The sequence below is a fragment of the Schistocerca americana genome, chromosome 3 (genome assembly GCF_021461395.2).
Source record: "Schistocerca americana isolate TAMUIC-IGC-003095 chromosome 3, iqSchAmer2.1, whole genome shotgun sequence".
In the NCBI taxonomy this organism is placed as follows: Eukaryota; Metazoa; Arthropoda; class Insecta; order Orthoptera; family Acrididae; genus Schistocerca; species Schistocerca americana.
The window spans coordinates 373,940,799-373,961,106 of NC_060121.1; the positions used below are offsets into that span (position 1 = coordinate 373,940,799).

Below are 20,308 nucleotides of genomic sequence, written 5' to 3' on the forward strand. Positions count from 1 at the left end.
TGTGATGACACAAGAAGCCTCTCAATTACGATCAAGGGGGAGTGAAGGGGCTGCCTGCATCCAAGACATCCAACTCCATGATGTCCTCCTCATCAGTCAGACGTGAAAGAATGATATCTGATGGCACTTGGGACAGCTTTTGACCCAAACGTCATGAACCTTTCCCTGAACCGTCTCTTTGAAGATGAGAAGGAAAGGGGGCATTGAGAGGCTGGTTGGTTTGGGGTATAAAGGGACTAAACTACAGGGTCATCAGTCCCTTTTTCCTGATGCAAGCAAGGCTCAAGGTACAAAAAACACCCAACGCCACACCTAAAAAGAAAATGAATTGTAGGAACAAAAAATGGGGAAAACATACACAACAAGGAAAAGTAGTAGAAGGTATTAAAACCATAGGGCAGATGGTCTGGGCTGGATGATCACAATAATAAAAGAACACATAAAAATGTCCACCCCAAAAAGACAAGGCGAGATGAACACATGTACGGAAAAGAAGGCCACCAAGACAAACAAATGCAAAGAAAGCATGACAGAATTAAAATGGAGGGAGGGTGGCGACCTCAGAGAGAAGGCTAAATGATCACACTTAGATGGTATGCTAAAAAACCCTTCATGAATAAAACATAAAACTAAATCTGCTGTTGAGGCATTGTCATCCAACACAAAAGGTAGGGTGCTGGGAAGGTTAAAAGTCGGCTGAAGAGCAGCTGAAAGTGTGGAGTCCAGCAAGATGTGGAGGACAGTCATATGACACTGAGGTGGGTACTCGTGACGGAGGAGGTAGCCTTGTGTTAGCCACATATGGCCAATTCAGAGCCAGCAGAGAACCAGAGTCCCTGCGGGAGGTCTGCATGGAGGTCTTCCACACATTCCTAGTCTCCTTAAGGGCATGCAGTTTCTTGTGCGTACTGAGATTATGCCACTCCATCTCCCAAAGCTGAAAAAACTTGCGGGGTAATAATGATTGCAAGTCAGTTACAGGGATGCCGGTCTCCAGAAGTGGTTCCTGTTCAGCCTGTGTGGCCAGCTTGTTGGCAAGTTCATTTCCTAGGATTCCGATGTGGCCTGGGGTCCACACAAACACCACGGAACGACTGGACGGTTCCAGGATACAGATGGACTCCTGGATGGTCGCTACCAAAGGATGGCAGGGGTAGCACTCGTTGATAGCTTGTAGGTTGCTCAAGGAGTTAGTACAGAGAAGAAACGACTCTCCAGGACATGAGCAGATGCGCTCAAGAGCACGAGACGTGGCTGCCAGCTCTGTAGTGAAAACACTGCAGCCATCTGGCAAGGAGTGGTGTTCCACATGTCCCCCATGAACATACACGAAGCCAGTGTGACCACCAGCCATTGAGCCATTAGTGTAAACCACTTTATGGTCCCGCTTCACATCAAGAAGCGAGAGGCAGTGACAGCAAAGAGCTGTGGGGTTAACTGAGTCCTTACGACCATGTGAAGGTCTGAGCGAAGCTTCGGCCTAGGTGTACACCATGGAGGTGCACGTGAATGGATCTCGAGCATAGGTGATAAAGGCAAGGACTCCGCTTCAGACAGAAGAGATTGGAAGCAAACTGCAATCTTAAGCCCTGACCTGGGCCTCTGATGTGGGAGATGAACCGCAGTGGATGGGAAAAGGAGACGGTAATTCAGATGCTCAGGAGAACTACGAATGTGTGCAATGTAACTGGCTAGCAGTTGTGTATGCCTAACCTTTAATGGAGGGACTCCGTCCTCCACCAGGACGCTGGTCACCGGACTCATCCTAAAAGCTCCTGTTGCCAGTTGAATGCCATAGTGGTGCACTGGCTCGAGTAAACGCAATGCTGAGGGCGCCGCGGGACCATAAACCAGACTCCCATAGTCAAGGCAGGATTGAACAAGGGCTCTGTAGAGCTGCAGCAGTAACAGCGATCTGCTCCCCAGTTGGTGTTGCTCAGACAGTGAAGGGCATTGAGGAGCTGCAAGCACTTCCGCTTAAGCTGATGAAGATGAGGAAGCCACGTCAATCTGGGATCTAAAACCAGTCCTAAGAACCGGTATGTCTCCACTACAGCGAGTGGATCATCATGAAGGTAAAGTTCTGGTTCCGGATGAATGGTAAGACACTGACAGAGTGCATGACGTGACTTCGGGGCTGAAAACTGGAAGCCGTGGGCTAGAGCCCATGACTGAACCTTGTGGATGGCTCCTTGTAGGTGCCGCTTGGCAACACCAGTACTGGAGGAGCGGTACGAAATGTAGAAGTTGTCTGCATACAGAGAAGGTGACACCGACGGCCTGACAGCTGCTGCTGCTAGACTGTTAATGGCCCCTAAAAATAGACACACTCAATACAGAACCCTGCGGGACCCCATTCTCCTGGATATAGGGGGAACTATGTGAGGCACCAACTTGGACACTGAAAGTGCAGAGCAATAGGAAATTTTGGACAAAAATCGGGAGCAGACCCAGAGACCCAACTCATATTATGTGGCAAGGATATGATGTTGCCAGTTCATGTCTTAAGTTTTTCATAAATAAAAAGAGATGGCAACCAGGAGTTGGTGACTGGAAAAGGCTGTTCAGATGGTAGACTCGAGGGAAACTAGATTATCAATGGTAGAGCGATCCTGGCGAAAACAGACCTGGCATGGAGCCAGTAGGCCATGTGATTCCAGGACCCAACACAACTGCCGACTTACCATACATTCTAACAGCTTACACAGAATGTTGGTGAGGCTGAGGGGCCGATAGCTATCCCCATCAAGTGGGTTTTTACCGGGATTGAGCACTGTAATGATGGTGCTCTCACGCCATTGTGATGGAAAGATGCCAACGCACCAGATCCGGTTGAAGATGACAAGGAGAAGTTGCTTGTAGTCTGACGAGAGATGTTTAATCATCTGACTGTGGATCTGATCCGGCCCAGGAGCTATGTCAGGGTAATGTGCAAGGACGCTAAGGAGCTCCCACTCTGTAAATGGAGCATTATAGGGTCCACTGTGACGTTCAGAGAATGAGAGGGCTTTCCTTTCCGTCTGCTGTTTGAGAATGCGAAATGCTGGGGGATAATTCTCTGACGTGGAAGCTCGAGCATAGAGCTCAGCAAATTGCTGGGCAATTGCGTTTGCATCGGCAGATAACACGCCACTGATGTTAATGCCAGTAACACCTGTTGGGGTCTGGTACCCACAAACATGTCTGATCTTCGTCCAGACTTGGAAAGGTCATGTTTGGCAACCAATGGTCGTGACGCACCTCTCCCAGCACTCCTGTTCCCATCTTTTTATAAGCTGGCAAATGTGGGCACGGAGTCGTTTAAAAGTTATTAGGTGCTCTACGGAAGGGTGCCACTTATGTCACTGGAGAGCTTGCCGATGCTCTTTAATGGCCTCAGCAATTTCCAGGGACCACCAAGGTACTGACTTTCGCCAGGGGCACCCTAAAGAACAAGGGTGCGTGTTTTCTGCAGCAGAAATTATCATTCTAGTGACCTGCTCAAGTACCACATCGATGGTACCATGTGGGGGAGATTCAGCGATGACAGCAGAGGTGAAAGCTTACCAGTCTGCCTTGTTTAAACCCATCTTTGTAGACGTCTGGGGGAATGGCACTGGGGGAGTGACAGGAAGATGGGAAACTGGTCACTACCACACAAGTCATCGTGGGCTCTCTGGTGGACAGATGGGAAAAGTCCTGGGCTGCAGAGGGATAAATCAATGGCTGAGTAAGTGCCATGAGCCACACTGAAATGTGTGGGAGCCCAGAATTTAAGAGGCAGAGATCAAGTTGAGACAGTAAAGTTTCGACATCTCTACCTCGGCCAGTAAGCACAGCCGCCCCAACAAGGGGTTATGCGTGTTAAAATCTCCCAAAAGTAGGAAAGGTTTAGAGGGTCAATGAATCAGTGCAGGCAATGCATTCAAAGGTACTGCACCATCTGGAGAAAGATATATGTTGCAAACAGTTACTGCCTGTGTTGTCCATATCCTGACAGCCAGGGCTTCAAGAGGGGTTTGAAGGGCCACAGGTTAACTGTATACTGAGTTCAGGTCATATACACAAGCCCCACCTGACACTTGATTATAGTCTCTACAGTTCTTGGAATATCCTCTACAGCCCTGAAGGGCAGGGGTCCCCATTGCCGGAAACCAGGTTTCCTGGAGAGCAATGCAGAAAGCAAAGGTAAAGCTTAATAGTTGCCTTAGCTTAGCCAGGTGGTGGAAAAAACCACAGCAATTCCACTGAAGAATGACGTTATCTTGCGGCTGGGAAGGTATAAAGCATGCAAGGAGGCAGGTTACGCCTCAGGGTCACCTGCTGCCACTGATTGTGTAGTTGTAGCCATTCCTATTGTGGATGAGTGATCAGTGAAATCCAGGTCCTCAGGGGACACTGAGATCTCCACCTCATCTGCAGATGCAGAACTGGTAGGGAGTGGCGGTGTTGGGGCCACTGGAGGGTCCTTTTTCTTAGCAGACTTCTTTGTTTGCTTGCCCTCTTGCTTCTATTTACGGGCTTGCAGGGAGGACTTCTCTGAAGTAGCTTTGGGCATGGAGGAAGACCGTGAAGCTCTTCGCCCAGTAGCTTTTGGTTACAGTATTTGGTTACAGACCTTTAGTCGAGTGAACGGTTGTGTATGACTGTTGCGTATGGATCTATTGTATCAGCATATTCTGAAAGGAACGTAATTGGTATACAGTGTGGCCCTGAAGACTTGCTTTTGTTAAGTGATTTAAGTTGCTTCATTACTCTGAGGATATCTGATTCTACATTACTACTGTTGGTAGCTGTTCTTGATTTGAATTCTGGAATATTTATTTCATCTTCTTCACTGAAGGAATTTTTGACAGCTATGTTTAGTACCTCCGCTTTTGGATCACTGTTGTCGTTAGTACTTCCATTGCTATCATGCAGAGAAGGCATTGACTGTCTTGTCGCTAGCATACTTTACATACGACCATAATCTCTCTGGATTTTCTGCCAGGTTTCGAAACAAAGTTTCATTGTGTAAACTATTATAAGCATCTTGGATTTACATCTGCGTAAAATTCCAAGCTTCTGTAAAACATCGCCAATCTTTTAGATTTTGCATCCATTTAAAATTGGAATTTTTTTTTTCATTGTTTCTGCAATACTGTTCTCACCGTTTTTGTATACCAAGAAGGATCCGTTCTGTCGTTCGTTAATTGATTTGGTATATATCTCTCAACTGCTGCCGATACTATTTCTTTGAATTTAAGCCACATCTGATCTACACTTATATTGCTAATATGAAAGAAATGGAGATTGTCTCTCAGGAAGGTGTCACGTGATTTTATCTGCTTTTTTGGATAGCTATATTTTTCATTTATTTTTAGATGATTTGGGGGTTACAATATTCAATCCCACTATGACAACCCTGAGTTCACTGATCCCTGTATCCATTTTGATGCTTATTATTAACTCAGGATTATATGTTGCTAAGAGGTCAAGTGTGTTTTCACAACAGTTTACTATTTGCGTGGGCTCGTGAATTAACTGGAAGACACTTTGCAAAGAATGCACTTAGCACAATTTCAGATGACTTTTATGCGTACCTCCGGATTTGAACATGTATTATTGCCAACATATCAAGTGTAAATTAAAGTCACCACTAACTATAATTGTACAAGTTGGGCATGTGTTTGAAACTGAGCTCCAGTTTTCTTTGAACCTTTCAGCAATTGCATCATCTGAATTGGGAGGCCAGTAAAATGATTCAATTATTTTTTATTTCAGTAGCCAAGAATTACCTCTGCCCACACTATCTCACAGGAACTAAATAATTAAATTTTGCGACAAGATAAACCACTTCTAAGAGCAACAAACATGCTACCGCCAACTGTGTTTAGCCTTTTGGAACACCATTAGCTTCGCTGCACAACTGCGCTTTCCTCCTACTTTGTACTTTGGCAAGCTTTCAGTGCCTATAACAATTTGAGCATCAGTGCTTTCTATTAGCAATTAGAGCTCTGGTACTTTCCCATCACAGCCCATCACAGCTAAGACAGTTTAGAACTGTTAAACTGATGGTACCTGTATCTATGTTCTTCCTGTGTTTGTTTTGCACCCTTTGAGATTGAAGTGATCCCCCCCCCCCCCCCCCACCCTCTACCCTAAAAAACTACCCAGTCCACGTCACACAGCCCCTGCTACCTGTGTAACCATGTAGTGGACTCCTGACGTATTTGGCAGAACCCGAAACCCAACCACCTTATTGTGCTAGTCAAGAAATCTGCAGCATACACAGTCACAGAACCATCTGAGCCTCTGATTCAGACCCTCCACTTGGCTCTGTACCAGAGGTCCGCATCTGGTCCTGTCACGTATGCTGCAAACGATGAACTCTGCTTTCATCTTGCGAGCAACACTGGCAGCCTTAACCACTTCTGTTAGCCACTCGAAACCAGAGAGAATCTTTTTCAATCCAAAGTGACACACACCATTGGTATTGATGTGAGCCACTGCCTGCAACTGGCTGCACCCTTTGCTCTTCATGGTATCCAGAAGGACCCGTTCTCCATCTGGAATGACTCCACTTGGTACACACACTGACTGCAAATTGGCTTTCTTCCCCTTCTTGCCAGCCATGCCCCTAATGCACCTAACATTGGAGCTCTCAACTAGCCATAATCCCACACTCTGTGATTGCCTGGATCCTGCAGGCTGAGAGGTTTCTTCTGAGACAGAACAGGCGACTACATCTGGCTGAGTGACAGTAGGTTTCTCCCTCGGTCAGACCATCGAGCAGCCTAGAGTAAATAACACCCCGTGAAGAATTCAGCATTGAATGGGCCTCAACATGAACAGGGCAGCCATAGAGAAGAGAAGCTGCAAGCAGTTGTTTGGGCTTGAGAATCACAATCTGTAATCGAAAGCCAAGTGCCATTATGCAAAGGAGAGCAGGATTTCACATGGACAGCAATTACATAACACCTTTCTGAATTACAAATGGATTAACCATCACAAAGGACTGACATCCTTCAGTAGGTGATACCACAAGGAACCGACATGCAGCTATGACAGTCTTGGAATCTTTAGCCTCATTACATTTGTGTTTCGTGGATGTAGACCGAGTTGGTGACTGGCTCACTGCGAGAAAATCCCCCACAAATGCCAGCCTTTCCAATGGAGTGCTCCTTCTAACTGGACCCGCACATTTTTGCTGTAGATATAATCCTGAACTTGTGTGGACACATCACCCGATGCTCTTTCATAGTCAGTATGGTCCTAAAAATGGCCAACAGCCATGTACGGAAAGGGCTTGCATTGTTGAGAAAAAGTTTCCCCACACTGCGATACAACAAACAGAGGCACATGTAAGATGTTGCGGCAGAGTTCAGTGGCGGATGAAACTGCTACTGTTTCACTGGAGGATCATGGTACCAGTATGCTATGGGGGTATACACAGATCAAGGCTGCAAATCATGCTTCAGTTCCACCTGCTGCCACTGGTTGCGAAGATACACCATCAACACACACCTGTTTTGAATCAAGGTGCATCAGGGGTGGGGGCATCTGGGGTCACCAGGAATGCTACCTCAGATACAGAAGTGTAACAAGCAGTGTGTGGTGGCATGGGGCGATCAGAATCTTCCTCTGTTTGGATGACTATCCTGGTCGATAGGGAGTCTAGTCAATGCTTCCAAAGGGGAGCTGGTGTAGTTAGGTGGTCCCAAAGGCCAGATTTAGAAGACAAGGAGAGCAATATTGTTGTAGCAGTAACATACCTCACTGTCATACATGTAGGATGCAGGCAATCTTATTTCCTTCTTGGTCTCTTTATATGTGACGTGGTCAAGGGTCTTGTATTACCGAATTTTCTTTTCACGATTGAAAATGGTGCAGTCTAGTGAACAGGGGGAGTAGTGCTCCCCACAGGTGACACAGTATGGGAAGGGGCATAAGCTGCATTTGTGTGTAACTGACTGCCACAATCCCTACAGACTGGGCTGGCATTGCAACATTAAGTCGTGTGTCAAAATCACATGCATTTGCAGCATCACACGTGACGATGAACATACAGCTTGACAGCACAGCGATATACCACGACCTTGACCTCCTCAGGAATGAGTCACCTTCAAAGGTGAGGATGAGGATTAAGCCTCGAGTATCCACTCTTGTTGTCATTTGGTCTCCACTGGACATGGACAAAATGCATACCTAGCAACTCTTCATCAGGCTGTAGAAGGAAATCTTGGAAAAACAGACCCTGTACCATATTCAGACTTTTATGGGGGTTCTTGTGACAGGAACTTCACCCATCTTGTCGCAGGCGAGCAGTGCCCATGACTAGGTGGGGAAAGCCGTTTTAATCATAATGGAGTCACTTTTCATTTTTTAAATCACTGCCATTTCTCCAAATCTGTTCCCGAGATGTTCAACAAAGAACAAAGGTTTTGTAACCAAAAGAAGTCCGTGTCCGTCACAGAACAAACCAAGTATTGGGGGGAGTATTTCTTACCTTTTCTCTGAGAGCTCTATTCCTCCCACAGCATAACCAGGGAAGGGGAGGTTTTACAGTCATATCTCCCCGTATTGTAGTAAGTCAGAAGGAAGTTTAATTCACTTCATGTGTGAATTTCTGCCATGGTACCATCCACTTCAAATGAGGGCTTTCCCCATGCGTTCCAGGCAGCCACAGCAGTGGCCAGTAAACTGTTGCCTGGAGTCCCCTTTGTCCCAGATGTGACAGGCAAATACTCCTTGGCTTACGTGGGGAGTTTCCAGCTCAGGCACCACCGACACCACCACCCAACTGAATGGCTACTATCCTGGGTTTTGGACATGGTACTGTTGCAAGAAAGAAGGGTACAAAGAGAGAAAGGCACACAGGTGAACTATACGCCACACTGGGCGACCTTCCCTGCATAATCTGCAGCTATGTAAAATTTAGAAACAAATTATCGAGTGACATCCAAAAAAGGGGACCATATAATCAATAATTGAAAAGCTTAGAAGGCCAGAAGGTAAGAAATTGAGTGTACAAAACACAAAGAATCCAAGCACCATCGGCAACAAGTACAATGAGCCCCATGAGAGCAGTCTTAGTAGTAGCAGAGAAGTAAAACTTTAATTTTATTTCATATTCTAATTTGGTTTCCACACCTACCTTCAATGATGACAGTCTATCAACATAAACTTGTCTATTACAGTCCTCTCCCTCTTCATACAGCCAATTTTCAGTTTCATCCAACTGCTGTGAAAGCGATGTTCTATCAGCATCATTAACGAAAGTTGCAAGTTCTTCATCACTGTTAAGTTTGCCTCTAAGATCATATACATATTCCTCTAAAGCATTGCGAGCATCAATACGTTCCTTCTCTTGCCTGTCACTTGCAATCATTTTGCACTGGGAAAAAAGAAAAAAATTACACAGTACAGTTTAATGTACAGCACTAGCCAAGTTCTCATATTGAAAAGAAGTCCCTCAATCTTTAAACATTTACAATGAATTATTAGTTGCAAATATGTTAGAATAAGCTTCAATATTTACCTCTTGTTCAATGTAGTTATTCAGATCTAGTTGTGATATGCCATGAGTGTAAGACTCTATAGGCAGATCGACTGTTTTCACTATCTTTTTCTTTTTTGATGCCTCTTTCTTCTCAGTATTTCCTTGTCCTTCTGCATCATCCTACAGAAGAGTTAAAATTCAGGTAAGTAAAAGAATCAAAGAATGTTAGTTACAATTTATTTGTTATATGAGCAAATTATGTTACTTTGTGTCCAAATTAAGTTAATGAAACTGAAGGGTGGAGGAGGAGTACTTAATTTCAAATAAATTTAATAAAGGGTGAAGTAAACTTGCTGAACTGTCAACCTACAGTGTAAGTTGTACCCTTTAGCACTCATGGTTTACAAAATTCACAATTGGGTACACACAATTTGGTTAGACTGCTGAGAAAACTAAACTGTGAAAACTCATTACCTTCCCTTCCTCTACTATCAACATTTTCGGTGAAAGGTAAATACAGCAACTATCTGACAAATTAGTTTGTTTCATTTCCCCTAAGGAGTTCTTCCATTCAGCAGAGTATAGCAATATTATTGTTGTTACAGTAGCAGTGATTTTTAATTCATCACTACTCATTAGCAAAAACCATAACTAAATCATTACAGTAGTTTCTGTGATTAGTTGAAAATACACACAGAAACCACAGCACGAGATCGTAATTTCACAATTACAAAAGATGCATTCTTTCCCACTCACAATAGTTACTTTCAAACACACACACACACACACACACACACACACACACACACACACAGGGTGAGGGGGGCGAGAGTTGTATTAGGACAGGTCCAAAGTTGGCTGGTAGCAAAACGTAATGTATGAAAGTTCCTTTGGCAGCAGCCAGTATTTGATGTTTAAAGTAGCCAATGGGGAGCTTACTGTATAAGATAAGAATTTATTCTGTTGCATTGGTAGAACATGCTAACACAGGGAAATATACAGAGCACAGCAAAAAGGTGGAGGTCACTGAGAATGGCATTCTACCTAAAGTTGGCCTAGGTTTCTTCTTAGGTCTGGGCATAAGACTAATTGGAAAGGTTTCTTGAGGCAATAATGAACTGCGAGACAGTAACAGAATGCCAATTTTTTTTAGGCTTCATACAGACATGTTATGTTTCTCCATCACTAATCCAAGCGGGTTGTAGCTTGGAAGAAATTGTGAGGCTACTGGCCGTGTTTAATAATAAAAATGTATTACAGGATGGATTAGTCTGTTTAAGTATTGTTCTAACAAGCATCACAACATAGCATATTCAGAAACTCAGCTTTAACAGCAATTCCATACTTGTTAGGGGCTGGCATTCACACAGTATTCAAGGAAAACTCAGTTTTGCTTTTAGAGGAAGCACAGCACCAAAATTTTTAAACAACATTGACATCAACTTCATTAATGACTAGACAAAACAGTTTATTTCTTGTGCAGAATGAAGTTGAGTGTGTGTGTGTGTGTGTGTGTGTGTGTGTGTGTGTGTGTGTGTGTTTACCAACGAAATCGTTGGTATGTTTATAGAGACACACACACACACACACACACACACACACATCCGCACATACACAGACACAAGCAGACATTTTTAAAGGCAAAGAGTTTGGGCAGAGATGTCAGTCGAGGCGGAAGTACAGAGGCAAAGATGTTGTTGAAAGACAGGTGAGGTATGGCGGCGGCAAATTGAAATTAGAAATTAGCGGAGGGAACAGCCATGGGTACCAGGATGGCCCCCTTGTACGCCAACCTATTCATGGGTCGCTTAGAGGAAGCCTTCTTGGTTACCCAGGCCTGCCAACCCAAAGCTTGGTACAGATTTATTGAGGACATTTTCATGATCTGGACTCACAGTGAAGAAGAACTCCAGAATTTCCTCTCCAACCTCAACTCCTTGGGTTCCATTAGATTCACCTGGTACTACTCCAAATCCCAAGCCACTTTCCTTGACATAGACCTCCACCTGCCCAATGGCCAGCTTCACAGGTCCGTCCACATCAAACCCACCAACAAGCAACAGTACCTCCATTATGACAGCTGCCACCCATTCCACATCAAACGGTCCCTTCCCTACAGCCTAGGTCTTCGTGGCAAACGAGTCTCCTCCAGTCCGGAATCCCTGAACCATTACACCAACAACCTGAAAACAGCTTTCGCATCCCGCAACTACCCTCCCGACCTGGTACAGAAGCAAATAACCAGAGCCACTTCCTCATCTCCTCAAACCCAGAACCTCCCACAGAAGAACCCCAAAAGTGCCCCACTTGTTACAGGATACTTTCCGGGACTGGATCAGACTCTGAATGTGGCTCTCCAGCAGGGATACGACTTCCTCAAATCCTGCCCTGAAATGAGATCCATCCTTCATGAAATCCTCCCCACTCCACCAAGAGTGTCTTTCCGCCGTCCACCTAATCTTCGTAACCTCTTAGTTCATCCCTATGAAATCCCCAAACCACCTTCCCTACCCTCTGGCTCCTACCCTTGTAACCGCCCCCGGTGTAAAACCTGTCCCATGCACCCTCCCACCACCACCTACTCCAGTCCTGTAACCCGGAAGGTGTACACGATCAAAGGCAGAGCCACGTGTGAAAGCACCCACGTGATTTACCAACTGACCTGCCTACACTGTGATGCATTCTATGTGGGAATGACCAGCAACAAACTGTCCATTCGCATGAATGGACACAGGCAGACAGTGTTTGTTGGTAATGAGGATCACCCTGTGGCTAAACATGCCTTGGTGCACGGCCAGCACATCTTGGCACAGTGTTACACCATCCGGCTTATTTGGATACTTCCCACCAACACCAACCTATCTGAACTCCGGAGATGGGAACTTGCTCTTCAATATATCCTCTCTTCCTGTTACCCACCAGGCCTCAATCTCCACTAATTTCAAGTTGCCGCCACTCATACCTCACCTGTCATTCAACAACATCTTTCTGCATTTCCACCTCGACTGACATCTCTGCCCAAACTCTTTGTCTTTAAATATGTCTGCTTGTGTCTGTATGTGTGTGGATGGATGGATGGATGGATGGATGGGTGTGTGTGTGTGTGTGTGTGTGTGTGTGTGTGTGTGTGTGTGTGTGCGCGCGCGCGCGCGCGAGCGAGCGAGTGTATACCTGTCCTTTTTTCCCCCTAAGGTAAGTTTTTCCGCTCCCGGGATTGGAATGACTCCTTACCCTCTCCCTTAAAACCCACATCCTTTCGTCTTTCCCTCTCCTTCCCTCTTTCCTGATGAGGCAAACATTCCACATGGGAAAAATATATCTAAACACAAAGAAGATGAGACTTACCAAACAAAAGCGCTGGCAGGTCGATAGACACACAAACATACATATATAGATTCCATGACTTACCAAACAGGAAAGCGCTGGTAGATAGGCACAATAAAAAACACACAAACACACACACACAAAATTTCGAGCTTTTGCAACCCCCGGTTGTTTCGTCAGGAAAGAGGGAAGGAGAGGGAAAGATGAAAGGATGTGGGTTTTAAGGGAGAGGGTAAGGAGTCATTCCAATCCCGGGAGTGGAAAGACTTACCTTACGGGGAAAAAAGGACAGGTATACACTTGCACACACACCCATATCCATCCACACATATACAGACACAAGCCATGTGGAATTTTTCCCATGTGGAATGTTTCTTAAGAGAGAGAGAGAAAGAGAGAGAGAAGCATGTGTCAAAAGCCATCAATATATTTCATACAGCACAAGTAAATTGATTCCTCAATGTTCTGGAAACTATGCAAAGCCACGTGCATCGAACACCAACAGCAAAAAATTGCAAAGGTAAGGAAACTGAAGACTAGTTAGCTTCTTACAGATGAGATAACCACCACTAACAAATGAATGGACTTAAAAAAGATAACTGTATTATTATTTCATTCTTAACAGCAGAAGAATGAGGAAGACATGAACAACACTCAGACGAAACATCAAGACAATTGGCAATTTACATAATGTCTAAGTGACAGGAGCAGAACAGCACAAGAAGAAATATTCAGTAGTCAGAAAACACAATAACTACTGAATATAACATCTACTGGCAGGATAGCTTAAATGAAGGGAAAAACTGAAGCAGGGTAGGGGAAGAGTGTTACTAGAAGGTTTTGTTCTCTCATGTAATTTGCTGTCTCACTTCAAAAACAGAAGAAAACCTTCGATTCCTGCCAGTAGTTCACAGAATTCTGCAGGAACATTCATTTTACCACCTCTGTCTCTATCAAATACTTGTGGGAGACTTAACTTTTATGAGAAGCTTCCAGCAAATTGCTTTACATCTTGGACATCTATTTAAAAAGTTATTAACCACCATTTTTATTCCTAGTATTTGCCTGCAGTTCTTCATCCTGCTTTCTCCCCCGCCACTTCTAGTCGAGGACTTGTCACACTACCAAGCACCCACGTACCATATAAAACCATGCTAAAAGTTGATTCGCGTCAAGTCTGCGTTTACGTCTCCTCACCTCTCCACCTATATGGTTTTGTTGATTTGCTGCCTGTTCAGCCTGTGCATCATTCTGACTGCCTGCTTGAGATGCAGCACTCTGTGAATCATTTTCCATTGATGTGTCTTCTTGCGAATCTTGTTCTGTAGCTTCTTTCTTCTCTGTAAGTGATGCACTGCTGATCAATAATATTCCGTGCAGATTAACACGAACTTTAACTTTAACTTTTTGGCTTTCTCCTTCCGGAGTAGGTTTTACATCTTTTACAATAAATTGTCCTGAAATTAAAAAGCAAACAAGTAATTAAAATTCAGTAATAGTTACTAAGAAATATTTCTATAATGTCTGATGAAATCATATCTTGCACAAACTATAAAGCAGTTTAGTGGGGAAAAAAAAAGCTTCGCTTTATTATTTATTTAATGTGAATGAAACAATTAATTATGCATACATATGAAGTAAGCACTTCATGGCCAATTTCAATTCTCCAACACCCACAAATATTTTATTTCACATTTTTAATATAAACTGGCTATTAAATGAAATGTCTTAATGGTTACCAATGTAAGGATCCGGGTAAGGTATGTTCCCAACATAATAAGCTTTTATTGAGAATGGCTCCTTGCGGAAAAACGTCAACATTTTTGAGAATGGTACTGGGTGGTTTTGTGTGTACACTTCCATTTCTCTGCAACAAAAATAAATAAAATACTTTTGAAATGCATACAACTAAATGCATTAGGCTGCATATTGAATATGAGGAACACAAAGGGGGGGGGGGGGGGGATGACCCCACAGGATTTGTTTGAAGCAAGGACCTTTGGCAGTTCACCAACATTCGGGATAAAAGTTAATCTTGCAACAGGTGATATCAGCAACAAAATTGTTATATTAACAAGAAACACAAACAATCTAGTCAAGTGTGCCCATGCATTCTCCAAAAGCCAATATACCTACAAGAATTGTTTTTATTTTCTCCTGCTGCATGTTAACACAGAGTCTTTACTGACCCAATAGTTGCTGTGCTCAATTAGTTTTATTGTTGCAGTAAAAAACATCAATACAATTTTCTTCACAAGCAGGGTTTTATATTTTTCCATTTTAAATTCTCTGATTTCTAATCTTACAATACCAGAGAAGGGAAGTTGGTACTCACCATACAGCGGAGATGCTAAGTCGCGATAGGCACAACAAAAAGATTCACAGAATTATAACTATTGGCCATTAGGGCCTTTGTTAGCAGTATACACACACACACACACACACACACACACACACACACACACACAAACACAACTTGCACACAGGTCTGCAGTTTCAGAGAGCTGAAAACACACTGCGAGCAGCAGCAACAGAGCATGCTGGGAGTGGCAACTGGGTGGGGGTAAGGAGGCGGCTGGGGCAGGGATGCATGTCCGCTATGTGGCGAGTAGCAACTTTCCTTCTCTGGTATTCCAACCTGGATTTTCCATTGTCTGATTTCTTATCTTAATACTCAATAATAGTACACATTTATCTAAACTACAGCCACATATTTGGTGTGATTTTGTCTATTTCTATCAAAATCCAGAATTTTGGACCAAATAATTTCACACCTGTAAAGCAACGTTTACAATATACATGCAGTGAATAAATATATTTTTGTAGCAATTGATGTGTATTTATAGGCAACCTGCCTCCCCTTTTTACAATATCACAACAATCAAATTTCCTATTACCAAACCAGTAGGTTCACTCATCATCAAAGTCACTTCAAATAATTTACTTGAGATGCTCCAACACAAAAGAGAGTTTGGAGCTTAGAGAAGGTAAAAATGACATGACTGGGGCATTGTGACCAAACATCATACTCAAATCTAATTTTTTTCTTTGACTCAAGTTGACAACAAGAAAATATGGCCTGCTACAAATATATGAACAACAGTAATCACACAACTATATTTAAGAAGAGTGCTACATTTTATACATAGTTTAACTTTTCTCTACAAAAAATTCTATGTATTGGGCACAGTAAGTTTGGAATGCCAATGTGTGCTGTGCTGAACCAGATTAAAAAAAATAATTTACTAAAACAATAGTGCTCAGTATAGAGTAAAGAACAGTCGCAAGGATGGACCATCAGTTACCTTCAAAATGGAATGGTTAATGGTGGCCAGAGTGATGAAAGTTTGTGATGACTATTATTTTAGAGCGGCTTACTGGAAACATCCTCCCCTTACGCACACACACACACACACACACACACACACACACACACACACTTATTTACCTGTCTGCTCTCAATTTCATCTTAAAGGTGATTGGCAATCTGGTCCCCTAAGTAAAGATTTTTTTATCACCCATCATTGTCAATATTGTAACTGCTTAGGGAAGACACTAAAACTATTCATTATAAAGCACTTCCAGTAGATTCACTTTATTGTGTCACACTAAAAGGTGCATTAAGTGCAGCAAATCATTTGCAAGATCTACCGTCTTTAGTACAACACTGAAGACGACTGTTTCCATTTTAATTAGAAATGGTTGTATAACCACAGTTAATTACACAAAGAATAAAAATCATAATACAATAATGTGCTCTGCATAAAAATTTTAACTGATATGCAAAACCGAGAGCTCAAATCTAACACTGTCAAGCATTTCTTCGCATACTTACTTCTGGGTACTAGCCACACGCTGAGAAAAATAATCAAACATGGTGACCTTGAAACGATTCCAGATACTACGCAGGCGCCTACGTTTTACTGGCAATACATTTTCCGTGTCTTCAGGTACACTACTGAAAATTAAAGCAGTTCTTTATGCTGTAGTAAAGATGTTCCGAGCTAAGAAATAAAGTATTTGAGAAATTCCTAGGTAATCAAGAAATGGAACATCTGAGTACAGAGCTTTATATCTGATCTATAAATTTACGAGTTTGATAAAAGTGTTGGTTGGAAAAGCACTAACTGATATCATATTGTGTGTCAGCTTTCAACTAGCAAATTCTGAGGCAAATATACACTCCAATTTGCACACATTAAACTACTAAAGTATGGAAAAATAACTTGAAGTGCAGGTGGTACACAATTTATTTGTAACACTATTACTGTTTGTGGATGAAGTGTTCTGAACAGTATCTTCCTTGCTTAATGAGGTCGAAATTCAATAGATTCTTGCATACAGAAACAAATACTGTGAATTTTAAGGCCCCCCGCCCCCCCTTACACACACACAGGAAGCTATGCACGGTATGTACCTCATGAAGTTTTGTGACAATGACTATTATCTGGAAACTAGTAGGAAAGGTATATGAAATGGGAACTGATCACTAATGCGACTACTGCACCAATTTCACAATTTTAGATAATAGGTTTCAATCTTGCTGGTAGACTGAAACTGCTTGCAACCACCTGCACTTCATGGCAAAACTAATAAGAGACTGTTAATCCTCTTTCAAAATCATCCGCAATAAATCAGTATTATAGCAAGCAACAATGATAAGTTTCCCTTGTTAAAAAAAGCGAAGACTGGGCAGTCTACATGCCAGGGTAAGGGGAGAGGTTAGATAGTAAGTATAAAATTAAAACACTGATAGGTACATGTTATATGAAAAATAAGCGCAGTAGGTACTTCATGTGCCCTTCACAATTCATAGCCTTTGAGGGAAATGCCAATAAGCAAAAAATTATCTGATTTGAAATCTGTAATTCCTTAACATTATGTCTTTTTAAGTGTAAGCCCTTTCAAGTCAATGATTTCTAGGCTGCTATTCACACGCTTGTCATCATATTTCTTCAGTTTCAGCAACATAAATTACATTATGTAGTGCATCAAAATAAGTTACTTAAAGTTTGATTGCATCATTAATATTACATAGCTTCACTTAAAATTGTTTAAAACTGTGACTGTCTATTAGGGGTACAGAATTGCTTCATTACTGTAGTGCATAGGAGGAAGCAAGGATAAATAGGGCCAGGAAACCACTGTATAACACTTCTTTTTAACTTTCTTTCCTCACCAAACAACTTTAACTGAAGTTACACGAAACTGTCACACGGAGATAAAAACTAATGTCTAAGAAAATTTAGTATTACCTTTAAAGTGTAGGAATTTTGGAACTCCAACTAATATGGAAAATAAGTCTACAAAGATTTCAAAAACTTCAAAAAATTTGTAGACGTATTTCACTACTTCAAGAACCACACCATAGAAAAATACGTCAAAAAGTTTTAGGAGGTAAGTAATTTTGCACTGATGTCAATATAACACTCAATATGACATATCTCTGTCGAAGACTGGAGAATACACTTTTAAAGCAATTTCTTCAAATGTAAACCAGTTAAGATTTTTTAGTAATTTTGTTACTAGCCATGTAAATACAACAAGGCTGCTTTTTTTGTTTTTCCCCACGACTGTACAGATTTATATGCTCATCATCAGCAGCTGTATTTTTTTATGTACTACTTTTTTTTTACCATACGTTTATGGAGATGATGTATTAATTTTATCAGGTTTTCAGCATGCCCTCGTATTATTATGAATAACGCTATGTGTGCGCTATATATTTTGCGTATTATACAGCAATACTGCTACTTATCGTAAAGAAGACACATTTAGTTGCAGAGAGGTGCAATGAAAAGACAGTACACACTAAACTTTCAGCCAAAGCCTTTTTCAGAAGGGGGGGGGGGGGGGGGGGGAATATGTTAACCCCACCCCTACCTCTCCAGCCAGAAACATACCTGCCAACTTCCCTAAACAGAAAGCCAGTAAGATCCCAAATCGCAAACATTTAACGTGTGCATGCGTTGCAAGGTGTTCAACAATAGTGAAAAAAGACTACACAGAAGGAGATCACAAATAATGTTAACACACATAATGTAGCCTACATTTTATGATCACTATTTTCAAACACTGAAATTAGGTACTTACAAGTTACTTGCTGATGAGTGTTCACACGCTACAAAAAGATGAGCTTTTCTGCACTTGATCTTGCAAGCCACGATATGAACGGCAGTGTCAAAACTACTAAATTGGACATTTATTTGCACTTATTTACAACATTTTCCAAGTTCGCAGAACACTGGCTATATTCCATCACATGTTACAGAGGAGAGACTAAGATGAGCAACTTTCTTCGGTTTCTTCAGAAATTCTGAAGAAAAGCTATTCATTTAATGTAGACCACTGCTTCTTGTATTCAAAACAGAAATGGATCCTAGTGCTTCATTCAACATGGAGGACCTAAACTGATTGCGATTCTTCTTCACCAAGCTGAACACACGCTCACACTCAGCATTGCTGAGCAGTAGAGTCTGAGCAGAAAGCTTTAGCCTGGATAACCTGTTGTACTTCGGTACACCATCAGCTCCATGAATGCTCATCAAATGAGCCCATTTGGTTTCATCTGTCAAGTTCTCGCTCTCAACAGTGGCAGAGTCATCAACCTGTAAAGTCCAAATGGGCTCTGAAGCACATTCATTGTGTCCTCAGCTGACTCCAGGGTGTCTGCATGGACAAGGAAAAATAATTCCCGGATTTCCCGGTTGAAAATACACTTTCTCCCAGGTGAAAATACACTTTCTCCTTGTTAAGTGACAGTACACTTTTTCTCAGCACTTATCAATCCTTTTATGGTTTAAGGTTTTATACACCGGCATAGAATTTCCCGGCACTTTGAAAGATGAAACTGGGGGGGGGGGGACACACACGTTTTTGAAAGATCTTTGAGGTGCAGCAACATATACACAGCATATTTCCGTTAAGTAGCGCGAACACACAAATAAGAAAAATTAATGGCTTGAATTAATGTACAATTGTTGGTACAAGAAAAGCAAAGCTATCACATATAATATTGGTCTCTAGGATTAATAAGCTGCAAGAGAAGCTAAGCTTCCACACATATTGTTGATCTTTTTTGCGCGTCATACATCACATAAATGTGCAAGTAAAATTTTTTAATAACGACGTAAATGTCTGATCTTCTGGGCTCGAAATTCTTCATATGGTCGTCCCCAAAGAGTTGATTTTTAAATGAGACTCAAACGCTCTGTGATTTAAGAAATTCATCGTACACTCTCTCACATAGTTTATCTAACATAAAAGGAAATTTACTTTGAAAGTAACGCTTTTCAAAGCAATATTCGCAATATTTTTCCGTGACCTATTAGAAAGGTATGTTTCAGCAGTTGTCAGAGAGCGCCAGATAATAGGCGTCACTGCACTTGCGCAGCTACGATGGAGCAGGAAGCCCGCATGTTCGTACGTGTGAAACATTAAAAGATCTTGCATTAAAACGAATCTAATGTAAAAAACTGTCACATCACGCTCATTGGAGGCAATTTGTTGTTCAGAAGCACTGCA

At 42.3% G+C, this 20,308-nt stretch overlaps 1 protein-coding gene across 1 annotated transcript in view; it reads right to left on the reverse strand.

Annotated features, from left to right (window-relative positions):
• LOC124605216 (heat shock 70 kDa protein 4) overlaps positions 1 to 20,308 on the reverse strand; it is a 73,083-nt gene that overhangs the window by 18,174 nt on the left and 34,601 nt on the right. The window contains exons 8-11 of the mRNA XM_047136762.1: positions 14,524 to 14,651; positions 13,982 to 14,241; positions 9,500 to 9,640; positions 9,116 to 9,355 (exon numbers count right to left, since the gene is read on the reverse strand). Of these exons, the coding sequence (XP_046992718.1) occupies positions 9,116 to 9,355; positions 9,500 to 9,640; positions 13,982 to 14,241; positions 14,524 to 14,651 (769 nt within the window). The remainder of the gene's footprint in view (positions 1 to 9,115; positions 9,356 to 9,499; positions 9,641 to 13,981; positions 14,242 to 14,523; positions 14,652 to 20,308) is intronic.